This window comes from Canis aureus, chromosome 15, assembly GCF_053574225.1.
Source record: "Canis aureus isolate CA01 chromosome 15, VMU_Caureus_v.1.0, whole genome shotgun sequence".
Lineage (NCBI taxonomy): Eukaryota > Metazoa > Chordata > Mammalia > Carnivora > Canidae > Canis > Canis aureus.
Window position 1 is genome coordinate 45,043,495 of NC_135625.1, and position 15,821 is coordinate 45,059,315.

Sequence of the window (15,821 nt, forward strand, 5' to 3'; positions counted from 1 at the left end):
TTTGGTGAATGATCTCCCTAAACCTCAACTTTCTTATCTAGGAAAAGGGATAATAATTTAGTTCCACCTGATTCATACTCAAAGTATGTTGGCTGTTATTGTCAGTAATAACACTGCTCCCTCAAGTGGATGATCTTTTATCAAAGACCACGTTAAAAGACTTCAAGTGATAAAAGATGTTGGTCAAGGAGGATCACAGGTCTAAATAAAAACTGGACTGGCGGTTAATACTGTAAACTGGTTGGGATGATGCAGCAGTCTTTTTATTCATATATCAGTGGAATATTTAACTTTTAAAGGAAACAACACTTCCTCTCAGCAGAGATCACTTAACACAAGATTTGTAGTACTAGATGAGTTGTTATCCATTGATTTGTGGTTTCAGGGGGAAAAAAGAGAAATAAAGTTCTTTGAAGGTATTTTACATGGACTACCAATTTATCAGAACTCCAAATGGGTACATTTCCAGTGCTTTAATCTTTTTTTTTTTTTCTTTTTCTACTGCAGATCTCATAAGCTTTCTATAAATTGATGTATGGAGTCTGGATTAAATGGGTTCAGGGTCCTAGCAGAGCCTTAATACTTAGTACCTGAGTGGCCATGGTGCAAGTTGTATTCAGCATCATCTTTTTCATGAATGCTAATGAGGATTAATATTAAACTACATCTAAACCAATGTTAGATAATACTTTATCTTTATAATCCCTGTATCCCATATGCTATTTCGTATGCCTGTGCCTAAACATCCATCTGCAGTATTCTACTGGTCTCTGAATTAAGAATTATGAAAGGAAAGCCTTATAAACTACACACACTGAACGAATAAGATTTTTAATCCTTCTACTTACCACCTTGCTTCCCCGAATATTGACCTGGGAACTTGTTAGGAGTGCAGGATCTCAGGCCCCACCTCTGACCTACAGGATCTGCAGTTTAAGAAGATGTCCAGGTGATTTACATGTATAATGAAGTTTGAGAAGCACTGGTCTAGAACAGTGGTCCATGGACCAAGCTAAAGTAGGAAAAGCTCTAGAATAGGGTTTTCTAACCTGACTTCACATTACAGTTACATGGGAGCTTTTTAAAATTCCGACTTCCCACACTTTATGTCTAGAGGTTCTCATTCTGTTGTTGTGGGGCGACATCTGGACAGTGGTGACAATGATAGCTTTAGAAGATTCCCAAATGATTTTGGTGTTTAGCTTAGGCCGTCACCTCTCAGAGTTTGTTAGAAATGTGTACCACAGACCTGACCCCTGGACCTAGCCAATCAAAATGTGTATTTTAGCAGATTCCAAGGTGATTCATAAGTACTTCAAAGTTTGAGACTGACATGCGGTAAAAACTCTTTAGAGGCAGGATACAAAACTAAGTTAGTCCCTCTTCTCAGGTAAACAGGGTCACTGTGCTGGTGGCAGGGAGAAGCCTAACAGAGGTTTGTAAACATGAGTGGTCCTGGCTGTGAACCTCGTTTCATCTTGCCCGTCCTTGCTCTGGAAATAATAGGGATTGATCCATTTTCCTGCCAGGAAACAGTATGGGTTTTTTAGTACAGTGTGAGTTCTGAAGTCAGACTGCTTTGGTTCAAATTTTGGTGAATGATTTCCCTAAACCTCAACTTTCTTATCTAGGAAAAGGGATAATAGTTTAATTCCACCTGATTCATACTCAAAGTATGTTGGCTGTTATTGTCAGTAATAACACTGCTTGAAGTATTTTCTTTAAAACTTTTTTAAAGTTATCTGAATGGAATAGGCTGTGGTCAGATCAACTTAGCTGTTGTATATCTGTATTAATGATATAGTAATATAAAAGTTTTAGTACAGAGAAAATAAGAAGTATTGCATAGTTATTGCAAAACAAAATCATAAAAGTTCTTTATTCACAGTGTTACTGGTAGTTTCAGGATTCATCCTGTACTATTGTACGTAGTCAGGTATGGGCCTGTCCCTTCTCTTAGGCAGTGATCTTCACAAGTCTTCAGTGTGGAGACTCAAAGAATCTCTGTCACAGGAGCCTGCACATACCAGCACTCGGTTTTTGTTCAAAGAAGAACTTAATTACCAGCTGCTAGGTACTTGGTGTCTCCAGAAAGCAGGCAGATAAGATAACTTCACAAATAGTTCTAGTACAGGCCTAGCCAGCCAGCCTCAGGTAAGGTCCTGAGGCTGGGGCTGCTTCCAGTCTAAGGTGTCCTGAAGGCCCTCTGAAGTGTTGCTTCTTGTGGGGGTTATTGAGGCAGAGGCAGATACATGTAAATGGTCATGGGGGGAGTAGGCAGGGTCACTATCGGGATGGAGCCAGACTGAGGCAGAATTGGTAACATGTACTTGGATTTGGGGACTCGAGGGAACTGCGAACCTCTTTGCTTCTGTTAATGTTTTTAGACTGAACAGGTGCTGCTACACTCAAAGGCAGCCATTATATGGTTGACTTTCACCACTTTTGAAACACTTTAGGCATACCAAAAAGTGTAGAAAATAATAAATATCTGTGACCTCACCAGCCAATTTAAAAAATAAACATTGCAGATGCATTGCCAGTTCTTGTGAATGTCTGCATGGTACCATTCGTCTCTTTCTCTTCTTTAGGGTAACCATGACCTGTGGGTGTTTGTCATTCCTGTATAAATGCATCTGTAAACTAGATAGGATTTTTTTATATTTTTAAACCTTATATAAATGCTACTATCTTCTCTCCTTTTGTAACTCACTTTTTTGCTCAGTATTTCAAATTCATTCTTACTGATTCATGAAGTCCAAATTTATTAATTTATTTGCTGTATAGTATTCATTACATGATGTATACTATAATTTATTTCCATTTTCCTATTTATGAACACTTTGGTTGTCTTGTATTTTTGTTATCTCAAATGGCATCATGGTGAACACATTCTAATTCATGGCCTTTTGTGCACTAATGAGAGTTTCTCTAGGCGAGGTGTATATTTAGGAATAAAATTGCTGGACAGTAAGTTATAATCATTTTCTGGGTGAACCAAGGCATTCTTGAAAATGTGTATATTACATTTTCTTTGAGAGGATATAATTTTATCTACTTCTGTTTATAATTTTTAGTTATTTTACCTCCTGATCCTTATAATTCTGATAATCCCAACAAAAAGAGCTAGTGCCTGAAGGAAATGCATGGGAAGGAAAATGAAGTAAAATACTCCTTTTTTTTTTTCCTGTTGAGGAGCACTGAGTGCAGACTCTGTTATCCATTAGTTGGGTCTGGTGGCCGTCCTTTCTCTGGACGCTTAATGCTCCCAGTTTGGAAGCACCAGCACCAGTGACAATTGTTGCTCCTCTGACATCTGTGACTGTTGCCTGTCTGCTTCTGGTTGTGTGAAGCAAGACTTAACAACAGGGCAAATGAATATGTTCACATTAGTGTTATAGCAGAAAAACAGAAACAAAACTAGAAATGAAAATAGGAAAGCACAAATCACATAAGATTGTGAATTTTATATAGTATAAATGAATTCAATCTTTTTGTGTGCTGCAAGAAATGGTACTTCAAAAACAGTACTTCAGAAGTCTTAGTGCTATTATGGAAGAACAATGCTGAAATTACCTTTTTTTTTTCTTTTTTAAAATGATGTTGGGCAAAAAAAAAAAAAAATGATGTTGGGCAAACTTTCCCTCCTCCTATAAGAGCCACTCCAGGTCAGCTGTCCTTCCTCCCTGTGGTCCGCTTGCTGTCTGGCTTCCAAAGAGTTAAATGGAGGCTTGTGAGATCATGTGTGACTTCACTGGGTCTGGACTTTTGAAGCAGATCTCTTGGAGGGAAGCTGCCTGTTGAGAAGGAGGCTGGCTGAGAGTGGGGTGGGGGGCATGCTCCCTGAACTTCTTTGCAGTCTTTATCCCACAGCCCCTGAGGGACAGAGTGGCGTTCTGGGAGCATGTCTCTGTGGAGTCAGCGTGGAACAGTTGGTACTCATGACAGAAGCAGCTGTGTAAGTATATTAGAAGAGGCCTTGCTGATGATGAAGGTTTGCTGAACACATGGAACGGGAGAATATTCTTTGTATTCCTGACAAAATTAGGGGCAGACTCTTTGCTGACAGATGTAACTGGAATTCAGTTTGTTTTCTTTGTCTCCTCCTAGGCAGTACTGGATTCTGTATAATTGTAGTTACAGAAAATTCCTTGGATTTTAAGTTGTTTTATTTAAAATGGAAAACATTGTAAGAAAGTCTTAGAAAATGATAGTTCATTTGTATGGTTTTCTAAATAAGGTTGAAAAAATGAAGAGGGTGTATTTGTTGTAGGGTCTGTAATGTTTGGACAGGATGAGATTTTTTTCCTTAGAGCTGTGCTGCTCTTGGAGGTGCTCAGACACGACTGTAGTGTGCTTTCAGCTACCTGTTCTGAAACCGCGACTAGGCATTGGAAGGTCACCAGCTTACTACCTCCGTAGTCTACCTCTGAGAAGGTCTCTCTCTTATTTCATATTCATAAATAAGGCCAGCGATGGTAAAGAAAGGAGCTTGAACCCAGTGTGTTGGTACTTTGTCCATTCTTGAGATGCTTGAGGTTAGAGGATTCACGAGCACCTAGATGCCCATGAGAACCCTGGCGTTTGGATGCCCAGGATGGCCAGCTGATTGTAACAGATGTGTTGGTGGGTTGGTATTGGCTAAGTTGAAGTTTCTTGCCTTGATAACAGTTTTTAAGTTCATCATTTTAAATTCATATTTCCAGTATTTTATAATGTCATTTATCTTACATAGCCATCAGCACTAGAAAAGCTTCTTTCCAATTGGATATTTTGTTTGATAGCTTTAATAACAAAGGACAAAGAGAATACTTGATTAAAAGGATGTGGAACATTTTGTGACAGGCTTAGTGGTTATGAGTTTGGACTTAAGCTATTGATTGAGTCTTAGGCCTATTGATTGAGTTTTATCTGTTTTTTACGGTTTGACCTCTAGTAAGTCACTTAACCAGCCTTCAGACGTGACCTTGAGATGGTGACAGCACCTAACCCGAGAGAGGATGTTGTGAAGATTAACTGAGGTACAATGCATGGGAAGCACTTGGCAGAATTTCTACTGCATTAATAAAAGCTCAATAATTATTAATAAGCTGGCTTTTGTTATGTTTAAGTTGCCCTTCCTTACATCAGGCCCGTGAGGGCACTTAGACCTCAGAGGAGGTGGTGGTGGACTTGCAGTTGTTGCATGCCTACACCACAAGCATGCAGGGTTCCAGGCAGTGCCCTGAGCCTCTGACAGACAGGCTTCCCCTTGACAGCTGTCCATCAACACCCTGTGAAAGCTTCCTTATGCTTGTGTCCTGTTGATAGTGTACCTGTTCCATCATCATTGGAGGGGAGCACAGCACTGCATACACATGTACCTCAGAGGAGGAGTGTGACCCACACTAGGAGTAATGCTGAAACGATGGTCAGAACCAAGCCATTCTTTCTGCGTTCTTTCCATAGGTGTACATTGTCCTTTTCCACCCGCTGGTGGCTGTTCTGATAGGGTTTCTCTGTGTTTCCAGCTTGGCCTTTTCTATCTTTATGCTCCCGGGGTTAGTAGCTGTGCAGCTTTTTAAAGCTGCTTAACTTCTATCTCCCGAATTATAACTTGTGGATAATGTCTTTTTCTTATTATATCTTTTCTTAATGCTTATTGAGATTAAATAAGATAAAATATGGGGCACCTGGGTGGCTCAGTCAGTTAAGCATTTGCTTTCAGCTCAGGTCATGGTCTCAGGGTCCTGGGATTGGGCCCAAGTCGGCCTACCTGCTCTGTGGGGAGCCTGCTTCTCCCTCTTCCCCTCTCCCAGCTTGTGCTTTCTCTCTCAAATAATTAAATAAAAACTTTTTTAAAAAGTAAGATAAAATATGTGGAAATGCCTTAGCACAAAGTCCTAAGTAACAACAGATTTTTTGCTCCTCCAAAATTTTTTCCATTCTTCTATTACTGTGAAAGGAAAATCCATACAACTTGTAGATGGGTCTCTTCCCCAGTTTTGCTTTATAAAGGTCTCATATATAGATCAGTGTTTCTAAAGCTTTTGCTTAAAATGATTTTCTTGTCTGTTATAGTTTACTTTGTCTAGTGTCAGTTTCTTTGTCCCCATGACTTTCCTGGGCAGTCATTATAGCTTTTACATTTAATTTTGAACTAGTTTTCAAAACTATGAAACAAATATGTGCCAAGTGGTAAAAATTGAAATCGATGTTCTCTTTGTTCCCACGTTGCTCCCACTTTGCAGAAGGAACCTCCTGATGATTTCTAGTGTGTTTTTTAAGGCATGGTCTGTGCCGACTTTGGGAACCATGTTTAGACTGCCTTACTGGTGCAAAAGTGCAGATGTGGGATGGAAAGTTCTGTCAGATTTGCCAGCTCCCTCTGTAGCTCAGTTCCTCCCTCCAGCTCTGCGGCAGCATGTTTGGAATGTTTGGGAGCTCCTACAGGGAAGCTGCCTGCACAGCTGGGCTGTGTCACCAGGAGCCGCATGCACTGGGCAGGTCCAGCTGTAGCCACACTGCTGTGATTCATGTGATCAGGCCAGATTTTCTGCAGGATAGTGAGGCATACTGGGTCTGACCCTACTGTGAAATGTTCAGTCCTGGAATTCTGGGGAGGCAGAATCTGTTTTGGGTTCCAGCAAGGATTTTAGTCATTGTTTAGCTGGCTAGAGGGTGTGGTTCAGTCAGCCCTTTGAGCTGCTGTTGTGTTAGGCTTTTTGTCATTAATAACACTGGGTGGAGGGAGCATACAAGTAGGTGCACTGAATGTGAAGTTGGGAGATACAAGCTCAACTGCAGCCTTGCTGCTTACCAGCTGTGAGCCAGGCCAAGGCATCTTTGCTTCTGTTTCTTTACTTGGAAAATGGGACTCTTGTGAGGGTGGGATACAATAATGCATGTGAAAGTGCTAGGTGGACTGCAAAGTCCTCTAGGGGTTTTTAAATTTGTTTTTCTTAATGGATTGTTGGAAGGACTGGCTTATTTCTCTTGATTGGCTTAGGTATGTTAAATTCTGTGCCTTGGGGAAGGAGGAATGGTATAGCTGGACTTGATCCCACCTCTTTGTGAAGGCCGCTGGTCCCCTCTGCTGTTGAATGCTCCTGGCATACCTATAAGGCCTGCATTGGGAATGGGGGAGAGCAGTGTGATGTCTCAAAGAGGCCACTCCATTTTGTTGATTCAGCTGGTCCTCTATTGAGACCCTACTTTTTAGCAGAGGAAGCACTGAGAACTGAAGGCCCTGGGCATCTCCACTGGCCCATCTGTGCTATTGATTGTGAGATCTGGGAAGAGTCCTTTCATCTCCTGATCTCTCACTTTTCTCATCTGTAAAACAAAGGCGGTTGGACAGAAGACTTTTTGGCTTGTGGGAGTGGAGATGGTGACTAGATATCTGACTTTTTCTATCTTGCCTCTATCTTAATTATATCCATCATCTTACTGATCAATTCTTACTGCCCCTTTTAAACAACTTAGGACAGTTATCTTCTTAGGACAGATAAGACAAGTGAGTAATGAGGCTAAACATCAACTTGAGGGATGTTGTATTGATTTGTGAGACCTAAATATAATGAAAACCCTTTAAGAGTGACAGGGTTAAGAGTGAATGTCAGATTCTCCTGTCTATAATCCAGTGACCTTGACAAGCTTTATTTTATAGCATGATTATCTAGAACTAATCATCTTTGATTAGGGCTTCCATGTCTTAGATCTATTGTTACAGGAGCTGTGAGTACCTGATGGGAGAGAGAAAAAGGATACCATGGCATGTGGTAGCTGAAATAGAGATGCCACCATGAGAAGAAACAGAGTGTGAAAAGGAGGGGTCTTTTGCCAGCCTGTGTATGAGGTGTTTGCATTGCTGTGGCTTGGTTCTCAGTACTATTCATCCATTCTGATTTCTTAAGTTTTTTGTTTGTTTGTTTGTTTGTTTTTTTGTTTGTTTTTTAATCTAAATCTTATTCACTAGTGGAGCACATTTATCATGTGTGGACATTTTAGTCTGGCTTTCCCAGGATAAGATTGCATTTCTCGGTGACAGAATGATAGGGAAACATTTGTATTTCTTCAGTATTTTGCTGCTAAAAGATAAAAAGAGTTAAAAACCGTCTCTGCAGCTTATAAATCAGATGGCTTTAGGACTGGCCCAAGTATCGTGAGACAGTCATTGCTTGCTGTGACTTGTGTTTAGTGAGTTCCTTAGATCAGCCGAGCCAACTGTTGGAGTCCTATGGAAAGTGTCCTTGTTGAAATAATTCAGCTACAGAATTCCAGGATTCATGAATTCAAGTCAATGGTTGGTAGGAAGGCAATAGATTTCTTATATGATTGGCTGAATAGCCCAATAATGTCCATATGTTAAAGAGATCATCTCTGTTGTGGACTCTTCTGTCTCAGTGTAAGTAGAGATTCTGTTGCTCAAGATTTCATACTTCTTGCCAATTCCTAAAGGTGAGGTCTCCGACATTTACCTTGCATAAACTTTGTGATAAGTAGATCAATACCTACTTAAATGTCAAACGTATAAGTGCTGCTTCAGGATTGGAGGTGGGGATATGGCCAACAGGTTTAGAAGGTAATGAAGAATAAACCTAAGGACTAAGTCAATATAAGATGAGTTTGGCCTTGCATTTTCTGGCATCTTGACCTTGGGAGAGCTGGTGTATTCCATCCTTGACTATGACTTTGAATTCACCGTGATAATTGCTGGGCATTATCTTAAGCTTAAAAATGAGAGAACCAAAGTATCTACTGGAAACACAGCCAAAAAATGTTGGCATATTTTAATGTAATAAGGAACTGCCTAGTCTCTGAGCCCTACCTTCTCTGTAGGTCCTGGTACATTCTGGAGCTGATCATTCTGGAGCTCCTCACTGGTAGGCAATATGGATTTCACATCTCAATCCTTAGAATATAACTTCTTTTTAAGGAGAAAAACATTTTTATTAGCAAAATATTTTACTGGGAAATTTAGGTTGAACAAAACAGGCACCACTATTACACACACACGGCTATTCACAGAAATATCCCAACATGAGAAAGAACATACAGCATTTACATTTGAGCCACAGTCCTTGGATTCTTGAAATGTCAGCACTGCTACGTACTGATTCTTAGCTCCATGCCTGGCTTCATTTGGTTGCTGCAAAGTGAGAGCTGGCCATCTCGTGATTCAGCAATATCTCTTCCTGGTCTTCTTGGGATGTCTCAGGGCCACACAGCCATAGGGCCAGCTCTGGCAATGAGCTGAGACGTACATCTGGAGAAGCTGGACTGTTTGCCAGGGGTGGGGTTGCCTTACCCAGTATGTGTTAAGTATTAAAATCCACCCATATTGGCTAGTGTAGAATTAATATTTGTCGAGTGTTATACTCAGTTTTCTGAACCATACCTAAAGACAGCAATCTGCTGTATCTGTACACCAAGCTGATTAAAAGTTGAATTAGATATATCTTCTTAAAGAACTTATAGAGGAAGTCTCATTGTGAAAAATAACAGGATTTAGGTATTTCCCTTCAAAATATATAATATATAATAAAATATTAATATTAAATAATATTTATTATATATAATAGTATATAAGAATATTATATATATAATAAAATATTATATATTTTGAAGGGAATACGGCCACCGGCTATCCTTTCTGTGCTTTGATGCCATTCTCTCACTTGCTTTTTTGATAACGTGTTTTTCTCCTTCTTGCTTTCCGTCCTCTGTCTTTCCTGTCTCCTCTATCCTCAGAATTCACATTGCTACAGGGTCTTTTCCTTTCTTTGAATATTTAACCATGTTCATGTCTCCCCTATTGTTTCTCCAGTCCACATTCTTATCTTGCGGAGCCTCAGTAGCCACTGATGGGCAGGGTCTTTAGGTTGCTATGTTGTTGGTATGGCCATTGCACATCTAAGACCCGTGAGTCTCTGATAAGCCCAGGTTGCCTCCAGGCCTGTCTATGAAAGGTAGACATTTACAGGAGCCCCATGTCCTCTGGTGATGCAAGTGGTAGTAGGAAGAGTGCTGCGCTGGGAGTCGGAAGACTTGGGCTCTAGCCCTTGTTCTGTTTCTTCTAAATTCTTAACCTGTCTCTTCATTCACTCCATTTTCATTCATTGCATTCATATGGAAAATGAGATTATATTAAATAATTCACAAAGTGTGTTTTCAACTCCAAAAATCCATTACTTGACTCTGAAATTACACAAATTCTGGCTCCTTAGATTAGCTCTTTGTGACCGATTAGAATCTTCTCTACAAGAACAAACTGAAAAATCATGAGGAGACTGTGGAATTGGAGCAGGTAGGATAACACCAATATTTACCAACAATGCTCATAGAGTTGATAGGATGGAGAGCAACTGGCGGGAGAGACCATTTTTCCATCCTTTTGTGATCTTTTTTGGGCTGTGTACACAGCTTGACTTTTGCATTGTCCTTCCATGGAAGCAATATCTACCAATTACCCTTTTTTAGTCTGAGTTGGCTGAAAAGAAATACTTATTTTGAAATCCAAATGTACTCTGCTAGGAAGATGAGCGCAGAGATAGGAAGGCGTCAGAGTTTTCCTTCTCTTGGCTGAAGTGACTGAATGTTGCATCTTCTTTATCCCTTCTTAGAGTCCTTGTTTCTCACATGAAAGCAGAAGTGTGACCCACAGCAGCTGAAATGAAACCAGAGTGTAGGAGGTTAAAGTCCATGTAATTCTCTCTGGATTCTAAGTTATCCAATGTCTGGATATTGTATCCCCTGCATTTAGGAGAAATATTCTCTGCTCTTTGAACTGAAGTATGGACTTGGCAGTCAGGAGCCTGGGGTTTTTCTAGTACTTTACATTAGCTCTGTGGCTCTGGGCATGTCACTTACCCATTTCTGAGCTGATCTTGTCTTTAAAATGAGGGAGTTGGGCTAGGCAGTATTTAGATTTATTTCCAGAGCCAGCATGCCACGAGCCCTGTAATTTTGCTCTTCATCTGCGAGACCATGAGAAAGAGGTGGCAGTGAGGGAGACAACAGTGACAGCACTCAGATTCTTCTTATGCCTTGTGTGGCACTTACAGCCTCCTTGAGGGCATAGGCTTTCTTTTAATTTTTGTACAGCACTATGTTTGGGTTACCACAGTGTTTTAAAATTGAGTCTTCTTTTGGGTTGGTGTATTGATTTTAGCATTTATGAAGGCATCAGCAGTCTGAGGCTCTCCCTGTGAGGAGACAACCTCCCAGAAACATGAGCGGATTTCACCCTGAATTTTCCTTGTCATGGTGGTGAAGTTTTGAACTATCTGTACCTTCAAGAGGAAAATGTCTCCCTCCGTGGAATGGTAGAAACTTCTCTGTTGATCTCTCTTTGTTTTTTCTTCAACAAAAGCCTCAAGGACATGCGTTGTTCCCAAGCTTGTCAAAATGTCTGTTGGCATCCTGGTTGAAGGACCTGCTTGTGGATTTCAACCCTTCCTGAAGCTTAGCAAGGGACATTAGTATTTCTTCAGGGAATTCTTTGCCTTTGCCTTCTTGATAACAATAGTGCCATTCAAAACATTTGTGACAGGCACTGAGGAGGGCACTTGATGGGATGAGCACTGAGTGTTATACTATATGTTGGCAAATTGAATTTAAATAAAAAAATTTTTAAAATGTGTATTCTGATTGATAAAGTTGAGTACGTGCATTGAATAGATTGTTAGGAATTGTTTTCTGCTCCTGAGGAGATCTGAAAGAATCCTTCTCCTATTTTTACTTCTTTTTGGTAGCACAGGGCAACTTCAGAGTTGGCACATTGCCCTGAGTTTAAAATACATCCTGTCTCAGTGAGGGATGCCACTATATCCAATCCTGGAGAATGCTTTTGTTTAGGCTCGTACCACTGACTTAAGGGAAGGGTATCCCTGTGAGTAGAGATTATTACAATTGCATTTAGTTATCTGTGCTGTTGGCAGAAATAGGAAGGATTTCATTTACTTATATATGCTTATTTTATTCAAAATCATAGTTTCAACAGGAGGGTATAATGCTGAGTGAAATAAGTCAATCAGAGAAGGACAAACATTATATGGTCTCATTCATTTGGGGAATATAAAAAATAGTGAAAGGGAATAAAGGGGAAAGGAGAGAAAATGAGTGAAAATATCAATGAGGGTGATGAACATGAGCAACTCCTAACTCTGGGAAACAAACAAGGGGTAGTGGAAAAGGAGGTGGGCAGGGGGATGGGGTGACTGGGTGACAGGCACTGAAGGGGGGCACTTGATGGGATGAGCCCTGCGTGATATGCTATATGTTGGCAAATCGAACTCCAATAAAAAATAAACAAAAAACCCCCAAAATCATAGTTTCAGTATTCTCTCCTGTCATACTTTTAGACTGGGTTACAGTTTGATTTATTTTTGTTTCTCTCTTCTGCTGTGTCCTAATTGATATACTGATGAGATGTGCAAAGCTTTGCCTGAGGGAGAAAAGGGGGTCAGAGGGCTTAAGTAGCCCCCACCCGTGTGATGACACAACTAAGAAGGCGTGGATGTGGTAGTTACAGAGCTCTCTGAGTTTGGAAGTACCTACCCTCCCAAAGCCCTGTCCTCTACCCTGGAGGTGATGACTGAGGATGGAGCTGCTACCCTGCCTCTGTCACTAGCTCTGGGACCACAAACAGGGCCATGTCAGTCGGATGGAGCAGGTGCTGACTGCCCAGGGGCCGCTACTCCAGCTGATTCCAAGATTTCTTCAGCTGACTGCTGATGTGATAGCCTTTTCTCTCCCCATCTTCTTCAAGATAATATCTGTATTGATGTGCCAAGCTTCTATGAGTAATCTCAAATCAGAATAGTAATAGTGAAAGATGCTATTTATTTTTGAAGAAAAATACTAATTTACTAGATATATTTCTACCTCCTGATTTTTTCCGATTTAGAACAAACTTGCCCTCAAGTTAAAACTTTGTTCTACTTAAATAACAATATTTTAGACAATCTAGGCTAGTTTGTGAACTCATATGATGTGCTTTGATCCATCCATGGTTGTACATTCCTAGATTTGAGTACAAGGCTTTTCCCACCAATTTGGAATGAACTGGTCATTGTAACCAGTTTTGTATGGGACAGTTGTTTCAGATCCTAGCCCTATAATGACATCATTTTCTTTATACTCAAAATAAATGCTGTGCAGACTAGATTATTCTGGAATTTGACTGCTCTATTTTTCTCCCAATTAAAATCTGTTGCAAAGGAACCCTGCTAGTGAACAGTTTCCCTTATAAGTTATTGTTTTTGTGATTCTCATTTTGCTAGTAATAAATCTTATTTTTCCATGAGAAAGCAGTCCATTCTATTTAAGGTGGAGTGGGAGTTGTGGTTGAAATTGCGAGCACACACATGTGTGTGTGTGCTCAGTGTGTTCTATTTTGATTTTCTAGCTTCAGAGTATTCAGCGGAAATGGCTTAATATCAGTGCGGTTTGGGTTCAAGGGTATAGAACAGTAAGAGCAATAAATATGGTGAATAAAAGGAGAATCATTATTCTATTTAGCCAAAATAAAGTGTACTCTAAATTGTTTATACATAAGGCCTTGAAGTAGAGGAATTAGTAATTAGTAATAGAGTTTTCAAGTTTCTGATGGAAGGTATGCTTGTTTACTTCAAATTATTTATATGAAAAGCAATAGGAGAGAGGTCACATTTTTTTTTTTTTTAAGATTTTATTTATTTATTCATGAGAGACACACACACAGAGAGGCAGAGACACAGGCAGAGGGAGAAGCAGTTTCCATGCAGGGAGCCTGAGTCCCATGTGGGACTGGATTCTGGGTCTCCAGAATCACACCCTGGGCAGAAGGCAGTGCTAAACCACTGAGCCACCTGGGCTGCCCGAGGGGTCACCTTATAGAAAATTCCACCCTCTTTAGAACTCTCAGGGAACGAAGGGCAGGGATCTTCTTTACTTTCTAGGATATCTTCATATTTGATGAATAATTACCTGAACTCATGGTTTATCCTTGGGAAGCCACAGCCCTTAGATCATTATGGGTAATTTATATGATTTAAAGGGTATTAATGCATGTCTTGCTGTAACTATTTTACGTAATCCCATCAGGCTAACTGCTGGACCTCTTTTAGGGCTAGAATTCTAAGTATGCAATGGCTTAGTATCACGTGTAGGGCTAAGAAACTCTTTCTTTATCAGGAGATTTATCTTCACAGCCCAAGCTGGCCATTTCCTGACAGTATTACCTTGGGCAAAAAAACAAAAACAAAAACAAAAAAACGGGCCTTTTGTCCCTTTTAAAAGGACAGTAATATACCTACTTCCTAGAGGTGTTTCAGTTAAGATAATGCTCATGAAGCACTTTACAGAAAGATGTCAGTTGTCATCATTATCAAGTTATTCCATATACTTGAAAATGTCGGTGTTTTCATTCTGCTTTTTATATTATTTCCATCAAGCATAAAAGCTTAAATTAGCAACAGGGGACATTATTGCATACTCATTTTCTTGCTACTTCTCCACTCTACTTTGTACCTCTTGGTGCCCTTTGGTCAGGGGTCGCTAGGTGAGGATTAAAGCTGTATCTCACAGCTATTATTAGAGGAGGAGAAAATCCAGAATACAGAGTTCTTTGCAGTCATCTTTCCAGGGAGAGGGAATTTCCTAATGTCTCTGGTGGTACTTTATTGCATAAAGAGAAAAAAAAGTAGAAAAATTTATATAATGTCTGATTCCTATGCTTTGATTTTTAAGTATGGTGATTTTAATTCCTCATGCTGCTGTTTGTCTATCTGGAATAATAACTTTCAGTAACCGGTTCCTTATAATTCTTCCAAAGATTTTCTTTTTTATTAACATCCACAGCAGAAACATAGCTTTCTAGAGTGGTGCATTGACATCAGGTAAAACAACATGGAAACTGAGTATCTCTTTTTAAAAGTTAGAATAATATGAAAATTTATGGGTCTCTGCCCAAGAAAAATCCCATGCCTGATTCCATAATGACAAAAGGGAACATAAGAGAAAAACCTCTGTACCTTAACATTTTACCAGGCTTTCTTTAGTCACTACACTTATTCTTTGATATATATTTATGTCTAAAACCTTTGCTGAAGAGCTCTCATTGACTGAATATTAACAAAGTCTATGTATTAGTAAAACTATAAATTTTTGTGAGATTGAACTCATCTTAAAACTAAAGAAAAAATTATTTATTTTTAAGTAATCTCTATACCTAACGTGGGGCTCGAATTTACAACCCCAAGATCAAGAGTCATATACTCTACCAACTGAGCTAGGCAGACACCCATAAAGAAAACATTTAGATTGCTACGAAGAGATCCAGAAAAGATTTTTCCCTTTAAGTGCATGGTAGGAGCATTTTTGTGTCAAAAATGAACTACATCTAATAGACTACCTCTAAGCAGGCTCTGCAACACAGAAGGTATATAAAGGCATGTAAACTTTGAAACTGTGCAGTCTTGAGCTGCTTTGGGATAAAGGGAATGTACACAGTGATACCATACAGAGTAGTTGTGGTTTTTGTCCACGGAGCTCTGGTTGTGGGCTAAATGCTAGTTGGTGTGATCTTCAGTCAGCTGACTCAAGTCTTATTGTGTATCCAGTGGTAGGCTCCAGGTACTACTTCCTTCCTGGGATTCTAAGACATTTGAAATACTGACTAAAATGGGAAGATGGTGAAGTCCATTTGATTGTTGGCCTTGGGAACAGCAGAGGAGGGACTCTTTTTCTGCTCCTATGACAACAAGTAGCTAGGGTTTCCTCATCAGCTATACACCTCTGTTGACCTTGAGTATTCTGCTTACACATACAGTAGATTCTGGAAGGGGCCAGGGACCCTT

The 15,821-nt window shown here is 39.9% G+C and overlaps 1 protein-coding gene across 10 annotated transcripts in view; it reads left to right on the top strand.

The window, feature by feature from the left end:
- The window catches only part of PSD3 (pleckstrin and Sec7 domain containing 3), a 713,619-nt gene that overhangs the window by 322,361 nt on the left and 375,437 nt on the right, over positions 1–15,821 (top strand). The window contains exon 1 of one of the 10 annotated variants that reach the window (XM_077849465.1): positions 3,807–3,958. The exons of the other annotated variants lie outside the window; for them this stretch is intronic. Within the exon in view, the coding sequence (XP_077705591.1) occupies positions 3,837–3,958 (122 nt within the window). The 5' untranslated portion in view covers positions 3,807–3,836. Of the gene's footprint in view, positions 1–3,806; positions 3,959–15,821 lie in introns of those variants that run through there. 10 annotated transcript variants of the gene reach the window in all.